The 14,406-nt window shown below is 35.8% G+C and overlaps 1 protein-coding gene across 2 annotated transcripts in view; it reads left to right on the forward strand.

The window, feature by feature from the left end:
- Positions 1 to 14,406, forward strand: part of DMD (dystrophin) — a 1,878,371-nt gene that overhangs the window by 578,239 nt on the left and 1,285,726 nt on the right. For both annotated transcript variants that reach the window (XM_054566574.1, XM_054566573.1), the window contains exon 16: positions 3,664 to 3,843. In XM_054566574.1, coding sequence (XP_054422549.1) covers positions 3,664 to 3,843 — 180 coding nt within the window. The remainder of the gene's footprint in view (positions 1 to 3,663; positions 3,844 to 14,406) is intronic.

The following is a 14,406-nucleotide window of genomic DNA, read 5'->3' on the forward strand; positions in this document are numbered from 1 at the left end:
CTGTGATGCGCAGGCGCTACAGGAGTCCCGTGGAATTGAGACACTCTCAGGTGGCTGCGGGATCAAATGGCACAGACAGAACGCTTACGGGAGCTCAGCAAGTCCCCATCGATGGTGCTGTTTTACCAGGACTTGCTACTTTGATCTTAGTTCCTGGTCTCACCGTCAATGGATTCATCCAGATAGAGTCAGTGGTTCTCAAAGTGTGGTTCCCAGACTAGCGGCATCAGCATCACCTGGGAACCTGTCAGAAATGCAGATTCTTAGGCTCCAGCCCAGACCCATTGAGTCAGAAACTCTGGAAGTAGGGCTCAGCGATCTGCATTTTAACAAGCCTTCCAGGGGATTCTGATGTTCCCTCAAACTGAAAACCACCCCCCCACTCCCCGCAGTGGATCAATCTAACTAAGTAGAACAGGTTATATGAATAAATTTGGAGTACTTCTCACATACAGATAAGTAACCACACATAAAACAGGTTCAGAAATCAGGTTTGCCATGTCAGAGACATTGTCTTGGCTTTACTCTCTGAAAAATACTTCTGATGAGAATAGGGTGATCATTTCCTGGGCCATTTGTAAGTGTACATTCTGGTTTTCACTGCAAATCATCTAACACTTGACCAAATAGAACAAGTCTATTCTGTCTTCTTGAGCGGCTTAGCTGTGTCTTGCCTGTCTCTACTACTGGCCCAATCTGATTTATTGACTGTACCTTCCTGCCTGCCTTGGAGGTAGGTACAGGTGCCTGGCTCTACGAAAATAAAATATATTTCTTCTTTTAAGATCCTAGCTGACCCTTGCCTTGTATAAGTTTTCTGGAGCTTCTTTTTGCCTCTTGAGTTTTTATAGAGCTCTTGATTCTCCGGCACTCAAAGACCTATGATCAGTTTTGATAGGCAGAAAGACTCTTTTTTATACTGGAAACATTAGTAATGGTTAAATTATAGTTATTTAACGTGCCCACATAAAATCCATGCTTAAAAACATTGATAACCAAGAAGAGATAGGAGGAGGTAATTGATTACTCTTATTCAATGTATCTGGTACCACCATGGATTTCCTGCCTTCTCCCGCTGTTGGTTATGGTAGGAGAATCCTTTAGGAACTTAGAGATTATCGATCTCTCTCTCTCTCTCTCTCTCTCTCTCTCTCGATAATCTCTCTCTCTCTCTCTATAGATAATCTCTCTCTATATATATTCTACATATATATAGTCTACATATATATTCTACATATATATATATATATAGAGAGAGAGAGAGAGAGAGAGAGAGAGATATGTATCTCCAGAGAGGGAGAGAAATAAGGGAAAGAGACGGGGAAGAGAGAGGGAGAGAGAGTCGTTGATCTAGAGCAAAGAGAGGAAAACAAATGTGGTAAAACAACTAATCTGCCATCACCATTTACAAAAACACAGATCTAGAATTTACTAGATATAGATAAAAATATATTGATTCAATAATTCCACAATTTCATAATAATACTATTTTAACTTTACCATGAGTGTATTTTTCCTAATTGTATTTAATGGCAACTTTTCCCTTTATTTTTGTGATGCTCACCAAATGCTTCTTTATTTGGTTTAATGTGTTAGCACAGGAGGCTTAGTTTCATTTGCCATTAAATCTCTTTGGGTATCCAATTAGTTTTATAGATCATCTATGAAAACCTGTTTAGGTAACATGAGGTTACCCATAAATTTCCAGTGCAAATTATTTCCTGTCCTTTAAACATAACTCTCAGACTCTCGTCTGAAATGCTTCTAAATCTCTACACATTTAGTTTAAATAATGGATATACCCCTCAGCTTTACACATATAGCTATTTAAAATTGTTCCTTAAGCTCTGAGAAAGTAAGCCAAAGAATATTGTATTTACATCTTTCTGTTTTTAAATGTATGCCTTTATTTCTATCATGCTTTCTTTCCAAAAAGATCTTGAGATGACTTATAAAAAAAAAACATATGCCAAAAGTTAATAAAGAAAAAAAGGAAAATGAGACACCATAAAGAATTGGAGGAGTTTACATTGAAATTCAAATTTGGGTTCTTTTTCTAGGCAGACAGCATAAACTGTTGGTTTACTACTAGTCCAAATATGCACTTAAATATAATGGAAGGGAAGCTAACATATAAATTAAGCAAACAAGATCAATGTGCAAAACCTATCTATTATTAAGAGTTTTATTTGCTATTAATTCAACTTACATAGCTTAACTCATATTTTGATCTATTGCATTTATAGAAACAATTTTTGAGGAAAAACGAGAAATGTACTTCAAACCTTGTAGTTATTCTTTTAAAATGGCATGCAGCAAGGGCGCAATATAAGGTACACCAGGTGAAGCAGATTCTGAATAAAGGACAAACGAATTGAAGGAGACACCAGAGCATTCTGTAGTTTGGAGCTCTAAATGCAGCTGGCATGTTAAAATGAGCTACATTAAATGTCCTTTGCAGGGAGGGGGTTGCACCAATTCCTCTGTGTTGATGACACTTCAGTTCACAAGCATTTGGTGCATCTGTTTCATGACCAGTGCTTTGCCATATGCACAGTTAGTTGTTCTTAAATAAATTTGCATTTGTTTTGGAAAGGCAGGTCTCACAGCTCATTTTATTTATGTTCGTTGTACTTGCTACCACCAAGCGGGGAATGCAAAGAGGCCATCAAATAATTTTCTCCTTTCTTTCCTCTTCTTCTGTGTTTACAAGTTATGTCAGGGACTAGTACTTGGCTGGAAATTGGATTTCCCAAAGTGCAGGGTGAACTTAATGGATAAAGTGAAGGAATCAGCTGCTCTGATCTGCTGATTTCACACATGCCACTTTGTTTATGCATTCCACATCAACCAAAGGGCATGTGTAATCCTCCGGAACACAAAAGAACTTTGGAAATAAGAATGGTGTAACAATTACTTCATAAAATGCATACGTAGTTTGAAAAGACACACAGCCATTCCAAAGGATTTGTGTCATGCTCAGTTACTGAGTTCTATTTCTCAATGAACTCTAAAGTTAGTTTTAGAAGGTAATTTACACAGAGTGAAAAATAATTGAAAAACTGATGCTAAAATTTTTAAAAGTCAGTAAACTTAATAGCAATGCTTTTATATCCAAATAATGAAATCAATGTAAAAATTGCAGAAGTAAGTAATATTGCAAATTTATCCAAATAATCACAGCATTTCAGAATGGGAAGGCTTTTGAGCCACGTTCATCATCTCGATTAACCATATTCTCTTTGGTGCTCCTGGCATGTGGTGTTTCACTCTGATTCTACCAGAAATTAAGAGGAAATTCGCTAACATTTAAGAGCCATGCCTTCCACTCTTCCCATAAATGTTAAAAAGTAATTTACATGTTGACCTCTCTTTCGCCTTTTGAGAAAAAGCTACTTATTTTACTTGGCAGCTCTTCACATATTTTAAGGCAGCTTTTAATTTCCTCTACTAGGTGTTTATTCTACATCTGACTTGTTGGGATTTTAATTTTCTACTTATATTTTTACGGGCTCTTGGTCCTCTGCTGGAATGATCACAATCTTTTCTTATCTATGCAAATGAGAAAATACAGGCAAAAGCAAGTTGAACTGTAGTGTTTATAAAATGTAGGCTAGGCTAATTCTTTGTTCTTCCTTTTTTTTTTTTTTTTCTTAAATAAAGGTTTTGAAAACAGATCTGGAAAAGAAAAAGCAAACCATGGACAAACTCTGCTCACTTAACCAAGATCTTCTTGCAACACTGAAAAATACAGCCGTAACCCAGAAGATGGAAGCATGGCTGGACAACTTTGCCCAGCGCTGGGATAGTTTAGTCCAGAAACTTGAGAAGAGTTCAGCACAGGTTAGTGATACTAATTATCCTCCAATACAATAAATGCTCCTTGAGATTTTTGAAATCTAATGCATTAAGAGAGCAATACCATCATCCTACATGCCATTGGGTTAGTCCTTGCCAGGTAGTCTGTTGAAGAAAAACATGGCTCTCATGGTTATTTTGACATTGGAGAATGTAGGAAGGGTGGAGGAGGGAGTGATAATTGAATGAACTAACGGCCGCCTCAGCGTGTAAACCTTCCCAGTTGAGCAGGAATGGGGATCTGAGTGCTTGGAGCAGCAGGACAGAATGCTGGGGGGCTGTGTCATCAATCTAACACCAAATCACAGACCTCTAGAACCGTGAGGACAGAAATTAATTGTCCAAGGAAAGTTTGGGATAGCAGCAGGCTAGGGAACCAGATCCTTTGATTTCCCTGATGATCTCTTTGTATTTGTGCAAGTGAGAATGTGATCATTGGATTTTCTGCCACAGGTCTTTGACTTGTAAAGTATGAATGTGGCTTAGTTACACTTAACACATAATGGCTGAAGATTAGGAAAATATCTGAGTTACACGTGCAGTGTTATAATGTGCTTTTATGTTAAGAATTTTAAAAGTTATGGTAGTTTATAGAAAATGGGGTATTTGTAAAGTGGAAACTTATTTATCTGATACGGTCAGATGGTGGACTCATGGGCAGTCATTCAGAATATTGACGCTATGTATAATAATATTTAACATATTCTGCCATATTGTTTTTGCACTGTAGAAGCTGACTTTTACTAATTGGTCACAAGTCATAGCTCAGTACACCATACACACATCTCTATTACAGCAATGGCCACGTTCAGTGGCTTTAGGCATACAGCTCCTCTGCTTTGCGACAGGGTAGAGAATTTGTTTTCTTGAGACTTGACATCTGATAAGTAGCACTTAGGAAATGTTCGCTGAAAGATGAAGAATTGAAGGGTGAAGTATTGCTTCTAGAAATACAATTTAAGGAAACATAATCAGTCAAAATACATACTTTTCAATCACAGTTCAAGCTTCCTTTTAAAATCAAATTCATATTTAAAATTTAAAATCCGAAGGCATATAAATCGCAGCCATTTCCCATGCAATCATTGGGAAATAAAAAAGAATCCATTTGTTTTCCACTGAATATTTTTTTGCAGTTCCTTGATCTAATAATGATGTTACTACCAGAACATGATCCTTCTTATTATATGTGACCTGGCCATGGCTACTTCGCAATACCATTGGCATCTGTGTAATAAATATGTGAGGCATTAGAAAATTTGATACTTTTATTTTATTTTTGCATTTATTGAATTTATTGGTATAACATCAGTTTAAAAATTACAGGTTTCAGCTGTACAGTTCTATAGTACATTATCTGTATGTTGTATTGGGTGTTCACCACCCCACGTCAAGCCTCCTTCCATCACCATTTATTCCCCCCTTTACCTTCCTCTACCTCCCTCTACCCCTCTTTCCTAAAGTATATGCCCATTGATATCAGAGATTATTGCTGCTGGAAAATGACCAGTTACCATGTTATGAAGCAGTGGCGTTATTTGATAAAGTTGGTTTGAAATGCATTCCTTTAAAGGAATATGTTTATGAAGATGTAGCCTAATAATAGGTCATGTTCTCCTCCCTTGGCATCATGTGCAGTGGTGTCCAGACTTCATTCTGCGTAATAGTCACCTGGGAAACCAATTAAAACGCATCGTCCTGGACTCTGTACTCAGAAAATCTCATTCAGTAGGCCAGCAATTGGTATGCAGCCTCCGATGTGGTTTGCTGACCGTATTTTTAAAAAACACTGAATTAGCAAGGTAATGAAATATGTGCCGGTTCCCACATTCTGGTTTTCCACATGCTGCCTGAAACAGGGCGGAGACCCTGGCAGCGGTGCAATGTTGCAATATGCGGATTCCCCGGGACTGACACTACTTTCTGAAGAAGGTTGGACACCTCATCAAAATGTTATGAATTTATTTTGCTAGTTAGTAAAAAACAAAAAAAAACAAAAAACAAAAAAAAACCACAAAAATTTTGAAGCCTTATTTTTAATGGCCTATAAATTATGAGACGACAAGCTAGGACAACGTAACCTCTTGTTTTTGAAATTTTCAAAATCTGTACAAAATAATGGTACGAGCTCTGATTTGCATAGTTCTTTATAAAATGATGCCCAACATACATTACAGTATGTATCTGTTCTGTTTGCTCACTGGCACGTGATGAGGATAAAATAAAGCCATAGACGGGAAAGTGTTTTGAGGGGGAAAAGATGCTGTGGATGTGCGAGGGTTACTGTCTAGTGAACCTTCAGGGCTTACTATGCTTCCCTGGGATTATTTTACTCTTCATTTTCAAACAGTTGCACATTGTCTACGAGACTAAGAGCAGATAAATGGACTTTATGTTAGGCGAGTTGCTTCCTAGAACCCTAACCTTGAGCTTCTCTTAAGCTCGGTTCAGTGTTTGCTCATTGGTCTTTCCCCAAAATGCACTCTCATAGGCCTAATCCAAACCATTGCTAGGGGGTTGGGAGCTCTTAGGAAAACAAAAATGTAACTACCCAAGGAAAGAGCAATTCAAAGGACATAAAGTGAGCAAAGAAATAGTATCTCATGCCTTAAAAAGCCATTGATTTTCTTTCCTGAGTGTCAGATTGAAACAGGAGCATGGCCAGAGACTAAAATGAGGAGGGAAAAATCCACTGTGAGGGCTGGCTGTCTTGCATTTCAAAGTCAGGTTTGGCTTGAATGATACCTGGGCACACGCAGAGGGTGCTTAAGTTGATGAGAAAGCAGCCTCAGAAAATAGAAGTACTTTCTGTTTCTGAAAGCTAGAAAGAATAATGTGGATACTTAAAATAAGCAAAAAGAGCAAATGAAATATACCGCAGGTTGACTTATTTAAGCATTCAACTTATCCTATGTTTCCTTCCTGTTTTCTATAAATAGGCCTGGTGACATTGACAGTTTTTTTTTTCCAAAATGCTGTGACCCTGAGCAACATATTTTTTTTATCTTGATTGTACTTAGGAAATATGATAGGGAAAAATTCATTATAGTTAAGACTTCAAGGTTAAATATATTTTAAGTGATTTGAAATATTTTCCCTCATTTAACTGAAATCATATGTACAGTGGAAAGCCATACTGTTTAGTGAGTCTATAAATTACATTTATTCATATGGTTTATAATTTATTGTGGTAATTTATATTAAACTTGGCATCAGATATTTAGTTATAAGGATATATCTTTCTAGATAAGTCCAGAAGTTCTGTAGTTTTGTCATTTTTTTTTTAACAGAGTAAATTATCTTTGCCAGGAATAAGGAACATTCTATGACTCATCAAAGTCCATAGATCTTATTCCCATTTCATGAATATTTTGCTGTCTTCCTAATGACCATCTTTGAGTACAAGTATCTCAAAGGTAAAATTAATATATTCAGAATTCCCTACCCTTGAACATAAGAGTACATGTTTATGCAACATATGTCTGCCTATACTCATAGATGCCCAAATAGAGAAGGTGACCATTATGTCTGTATATATCTATTCTATATCATTTATGCCCCTCCAAGAGTTTTCAAACCCTTGCCAGACATGTGAATAGTGTGCAAAACACAGTTGAAGATAATAAGCCAGTGTTTTTCATGATATCAGAAATGCAAATAGAGAGAGAAAAAATTATTAAGATGAAAATGTAATTATTTGGCTTTCTTTTCTGAGTTGATTCTCATTTTTTTAGAGACCCTGTTTTAACTTTCCATAAAATATTTTATGTGCCTATTCTGACTTTCCCCATTCTCGATGCATTATTTTGTAGCCCTGTTGATACCTGAAAAGCAGTTAAGTCGGTTTGCCTATTTTCTTTTTGTCAATGATTTTAATTAAAAATACGCTAATGCCTTTCAGTTGACATCCCTTTTCATAGTTTTCTGAATGCTTTCCAAGCCTAATCAGCCCACTGCCAATTAAAAAAAAAATTAAATGGTTTTCCGAAACCCATAATTAAAATAAAATTCCCTCCCTTATGTTAGGTTTCTGTCTTATTTGAATTCACAGAGTAACCATCTTGAATTTTAGGACATCTTTTGGTTATTGCTTAATGTTAAAGTTTCGTTAGAAAATTTTGGTGTTAGAACTCAAGTAACTTTGGAAATTATAACTATATCCTTTTGCAACCTCCAGCTACCGTAGGTGTTTGAGATTGGACCTTGTGTATCAGTGCACTTGGTTTTATGTTGTAAATTCATTATCAACAGCAACATAAAATGTGATGGGCACTGAAAATTGAGGAGACTAGAGCTGGGTTAGCTGTGGGACTTTCTCATTCCTTACTTATAAAATGAAAAATTTGGACTGGGGAGATCTCTACAGGGTCCTTCCAGTCCCAAACGTCTACGATATGTTTCTCTTGAAATTTTATGTACAACTCTGGAATATTGAGTGAAAAGTTCCAAATATCTCTGCTATATCAGTCTCAGAGTCAGCTGGAAGATGATAATGAAAACAAAATTCTCTCCCTATTCAAAAAGACTGACGTCTGAAATGATTACATTTCACTCATCATATGTATGTAATTAAAATACCCTGAAGATAAAATACTCAGCATCTATATGATACATCTGTTATCTACTGACAATAAATGAAATAACACATAAAGAAAAGTACAAGTTGATAATCTGCATCTCTAGTTACAGAATGTGTGAGTCAGATGGTGTGTAGAGGAAGGTGAGGTGGATCAGGAAAAAAAAAAAGATTGCTTCTTGAATTTTTTCTGATGCAATTAATTCACATACTTGCTCAAATACTGTGTTTACTACAACACCTGAAGCCCACATGTATCTCCCCTTTCTGTCAGTTTGTACAAAAGCTAATTTGAAATGGGGGACAAAATATGTGCATAAAATGAGACAGTTTTGTAGAGTAAGCCTTCTTAATTATCATATATTTCAAACAGGAGAAAGACTTCTTTTACAATGTCTTTTTAATATTGACTCTTAATTGTGCGCATGTTCCCAGTGTCAGTATCTATTTAAGAAGTTATGTAGCTTTATTATCAGTGTCAAAACAGGATAGCAGTTAATATTAAAGTTCTGTCACCAAGCCACTGTCATGAAATTTAGCACTCCATGTAGGCTGTGCTTAGCTTTGGCAATTTCTCTGTACTCGCTCATGAGATAGAGCCTTTCATAGCATTTTGATTGATAACTCAGCTTCCTTTGTGCGCACCTGATCCTTTACCCTAGGTTTATCATAAAGTTCAGCCTGTAGGTCACTCTTGTTGCTTAGAGTTGCGAATCCTTCCACCCTCAGATACTTGGGCCTTGTGCGGCCGTGCCTGCGGAGATGGTTTTAAGCCAGGCTACGAATTCTTTGCTAAACCTGTTGCTATGATCATGTATAATGTTTTCAGCTGTAGAACTGCAATGCCTCCATACCTATTAAAAATCAATGACCACTGTAAGGTTATGTACATACAAATGACACAGTGAAGAACATTGATCCACAGTTGTCAACCTGATGATATTTTTAAAAGAAATCAGGTGTATTTCTGTGATTGAATCAGCACAGATTTAATTATAGTTTATCAAGAGCTAGAAAGCATTAAAAGATTATATCACTGTGTGCATTTTCCATCTTCTGACTTTATATATGTATGTCTGTATATGCAAACACACATTCACCCAACTACACTACAAGGAAAATCACCATTCAGGATAGCGGCCAGTGAGCATACCTACTAAGAATTGGATGAAGGAACTATCAGACTTGGATTACAGCTCTTCTTGGCCACTGACAAGTTATATCTGCCTCAAATTTTACCTCTCATCTATAAAATGCGAATAATATTTATAATCACTCTTAGGGCCATTGTGAAGTAACGATAGCTACCGCTTGTTAAGCCTTTACTTCATGGACTCTTCTAAGTATTTTAAATAAGATAATGAATGCAAAACACTTTCATAATGCCTGGGACATGCAAAGAGCTTGAGAATTGGTAGCCATTTTTTCAAGTGTTAATATTGTAATGATAATAAAAGTGATAATAAAATAAGTAATTTTTCATAAACTGAATCTCTTTATTTTTTTTTCAATCATAGACTCTTTTTGTAAATTACTTTAAATGTTCAAATAGTGGAATATCTCACAAGGCAAGAAGTAGAAATCTATAACCCCAAGGAATTTAGAAGCACAAGGATATTTACATAATTCAATGGAAAATTGAAGGATGCAGCTAAGACTATAGGCCAGAAATAAAAGGAAAATATCAACACCAAGAAAGTTAATTTAAAATGTAAGAATAGGTGGGAAATACAACTAGTTGCTCCTGAGAAACTGCAGACAGTGATGGAAATGTTTCCTTTCATCGTATGCCTTTCTATAGTCTTTAAATATACTTAAATCTGCATATACGTCCTCTTCAAACTGTGCATTTTGAAACAAATGAAAGAGAACATGGTACAAAAAAGAATTTTATTGTTTGAGAGCATTTTAGTTTTTCTAGACTTACCAACATTATGCAATCTTAGGGCAAGAAGATGTAGACCCCAGAACCACCAAATACTTTCCCAGTTTTTCTCTCAATGGGAAAATGTAACATCTGGAAATTAACCTACATAACCTAATGAGTTAGAAAATTCAGTATTAAAAACATTCCTGAATTTTCTCTGAACATTTAGAAGAGATAGTGGTTATTGCTAATGTGCATCAAGAGAACACTTATTGTGTTCAGACATTACATAGTTTAGTTCTTGCAACCAGGACTGGCTACGTAATTTATGGGCCCAGTGCCAAATGAAAACGCAGGGCTTCTTGTTCAAACATTATTAAGAATTTCAAGAGGTGACGATATAGTATGTAATCAAGTGCGGAGTCTTTCTGAATGAAGGGCCCTGGGTGCCTGTGTAAGTTGCACACTCATGAAGCCAGCCATATTGGGCACAGCTTTGAAAGGGGTGGGTGGGGGTGTGTGTGTGTGTGTGTGCACGCGTGTGTGTGTGCGTGTGTGTGTGTGTGACAGAGAGGAAGGAGGGAGGGAGGGAGAGAGAAAAAGAGAAACATTGATTGAGAGAGAAACATCAATCAATGGCCTCCCATATGCTCCCTGACTGGGGATAGAACCCGCAACCTATCAGTGTGTGGGACAATGCTCCAACCAGCTGACCCACCTAGCCAGGGTCAGAGATGTGTTTTCATTCCTATTTTGCATATGAAGAAAATAAGTCAAAGCTCTGAGATAGTAACTGACCTGCCCCAAATATTACAGTATGTATGAACTGTGGACCTAGAGTTTGAGAATTGTAGAGCCTGACTCACGGGCCTCTACCTTTAATCACTGTAAGAGCAACTAGCTTCCAGACCTGAAGACGAATGATGGATGTTAAGCTAACTCTCTTCCATTTTTATTGCGCTAATGAATTGACAGATCAAGAGAACACCATTTAAAAACAAATATATTTTATTTTCATGAGGACATTTAAAAGTAATTTTTACTCATAATCAAAATGGAGAAAGCTGACTGGATAAGCATTTATAGCACAAACTATAGTATATTCTAATTTTGACCTTGCACTGTTCAACATTTTAGTGAAGGCAGTAAGTCATTCTTATCGGATGTTTAGTTGTCCTAATTTTAATGTATTTGGATGACAGGCTTATAATTCCAAAGATACATAGGAATGATACACTTAAAACAACAATTTAGAAAAAAAGTTTGAAATTGTTCTCTCCTTATAAAGGCAACATGTTGTGGAAAATGTTTTAATTTAGAACGTTGGAAAATACAAAGAATGCAGAAATATGTAGTGCACAGTAGAAATTATCTGTGCTTTTTCTGCCAAAAATAGCCACCAATGTTTATAGCCTGTGTTATTTATTCAGTGCTATAATGAACAAAATTTCCTGTGACATTTAAAAATATTCGAAACATGTACAGTGCTTTATCACATGCATGTACTATAAATTATTTAGACTACTATCTATTGACGTTAGGCTGCTTCCAGTATTTTACTGTTATAAATGATCTTATGAACAGGGATAAATATTATATGCAGCTTTTAGCATTAAAATAAATTTAGATGTTAAGATACTGGCCGAGGAAAACTCGTTTATGCAACACTTAAAAAGAAACTTGCTTGATTATTATGTATTCAGCGCATGCAATTATTTTGCATACTTACCATTTTTTAATGTGGCACTCATCTTACCTTACAATTATTTGTGTGTTCATCACCTTCACTACTGCCCTGTAAGATCCCCCCAAACGGAGATTCCATTTTATTCATTTATGAATGTCCTGTAGTAATACATATTCAATACATGTTGAAATTTAATTGAAACATTGTGATTCAGCTACTGAGCAATTTACACAATTGTAGATTGCTTTAACTGAGTAGATGGCTAAAGCAGGAAATCTAGGTTTTGGACCACCAGTCAGATTAAATTTAATTGTAGCAAATACCTGGTATTTATTACAGAGCTTGGAAATAAGATTTATCAGAGTCATGAAGATCAACCTTCAGATCTTTAAGACTGTCTGACAGAAACAGTTCTCAACTTACTCTGTGTTGACCCAGTGTTGAAAACAAATTCTAAGTGTGTGGAGTCATAGCGAGACAGGCTTTCACTAGGTGTATAGATCTTTGCCAATGGGAAAATTCGGTGCTGCATATTTTTAATGATTCTAACATGTAATTAAGTGTATATGGTCAAGAAAAGCCACGGGAAAATTTAGTACATCACCAGTTGTTTTTTATGCTTATTATATGGAGTAGGTATTGAAAGTAATTATTGATTTGTTATATATAATGAATTATAACCTATATTAACAGGGTCGATACAGAGTCATTTTCTTATTTCTTCATCCCAAAGGAAATGAAATACTATTTTCAATTATAGTACAGTAGTGAATATAGTATAGAAAAATTATAGATTCATGTCTTGCTATTTTATTTAAAATGATTAATTTTTTTCTTCTTATAAGGTTTCCTATATTCTTAAATGCAATTTCATAGTATATCATGTTGCTATTTTCCTTTATTCCCCATGGACACATCTATCCAATTTCATAATAGATATCAAGAAGAAAATATAAAAATAAAGAAATTAATTTTATAGACAAATATTCAGTAGCATAAGTGTTCCATAACATTAGAAATCGCTGAAAAAAAATAGCTTTGTGTTTTCAGAATCTCTGCATTCTGGTGCTTGCACATTATAAAACTAGAAACCTGGAACAATATTCTCTTCAGTCCCACATTGTATGCAGAAAAGTTTGCTCATGGTTAAAAAAAATGAAATGCTCTTGGATCCTACCTAAAAACTGCATTTTATTCTTGATTAATGGCAAACTTAATTTGATCACGTAATGGTCATTTTGTGTCAAGTGCAGTTTAAATGTGAGGTTCTATGTGAATCATTAAAACAAAACTTTGGTACTTTCTGCTTTCATTTGGCATAACTTGTCAATGGGCTCTATAATTATTGTTTGAAGTGAAGTGATTGGTTCTCAATAATGAATCTATGGACATCTTAGAGAAGTTAAAACTTGTGCTTGGCACATGTAGAAACTCAGTATCTCATAATGTCCTCTTTTAAAAAAAATTATTTAGGGCACCAAAATGGAAGTCCCTAAGGCCTTGTCATAGGTAAGGACTTGGCTTGCGCAAAGTGTATCACTTTTACAATGTATTGTTAAAAGCACTTTTTACACAAGACATCATGACAGAGGATTTCATTCCTGTATTTCAGTAGTCAATTGCCTATTTGGAAGCTGAAATACGAAGATCCCCAGACTTCCCTGATTTCCTCTCATTGAAGGAACCAGCCATCAGACATGAGGCAGGGAGGTGACCACAGACCCTTTTCGTATCTCTTGGCAAGTTTAGGAAAATCAATTAAACTAATTATGGCCCCAGCCAGATTCTGTAAGTCTCTGTAAGGGGATCCAGTGCACGTCTATTTTGGTCCCCTTGAAAACAGATCCTGTGGAGTAATTTGTGTTACTGGAAGGGTACCGATTAACACCCCAAGAGGGAACTTTTCAGTCGTCATAACAGGAGGGCGGCGAGAGGATTGTCGGTTAAGGGAAGAAGGAAGGCATTTCACCGTTATATGACTTGTGTGAACAGGAAATCAGTATGTTTTTAAACCAAGAAGACTCTTTAATGCTAACTTTGGGAACTCAAACATTTTAACACAGTCAGCCATTTACAACAAAAAAGAATAGTGTGCTTTTAGCATTTGAATAACATTCCCTTGAATGTCTTTGTGGACTAATAGGCACTTTATGTTAACCTTTTATTGTAATGTTAAAGGGCATTTCAGTTATTTGAATAAAAGGTCATTTCTTATGAAATTCAAATAATTTTGTTTAAAAACATATAGGTCATAAATAATCACTATATATGATGATGAAAGATGCATTCAACAAAGTATTTAATAAACATCTGCAGCGTGCCAGGCGATTGGACTGGTGCTGAGGTACCTTAGTAAAATTTAACTTAACGTCGTAAACACTTTAAACAGTACATCTAATTACATGTTAGAATGACACC

The sequence above is a fragment of the Pteronotus mesoamericanus genome, unplaced genomic scaffold, assembly GCF_021234165.1.
Source record: "Pteronotus mesoamericanus isolate MK-2021 breed Mesoamerican mustached bat unplaced genomic scaffold, CSHL_Meso_final contig_173, whole genome shotgun sequence".
In the NCBI taxonomy this organism is placed as follows: Eukaryota; Metazoa; Chordata; class Mammalia; order Chiroptera; family Mormoopidae; genus Pteronotus; species Pteronotus mesoamericanus.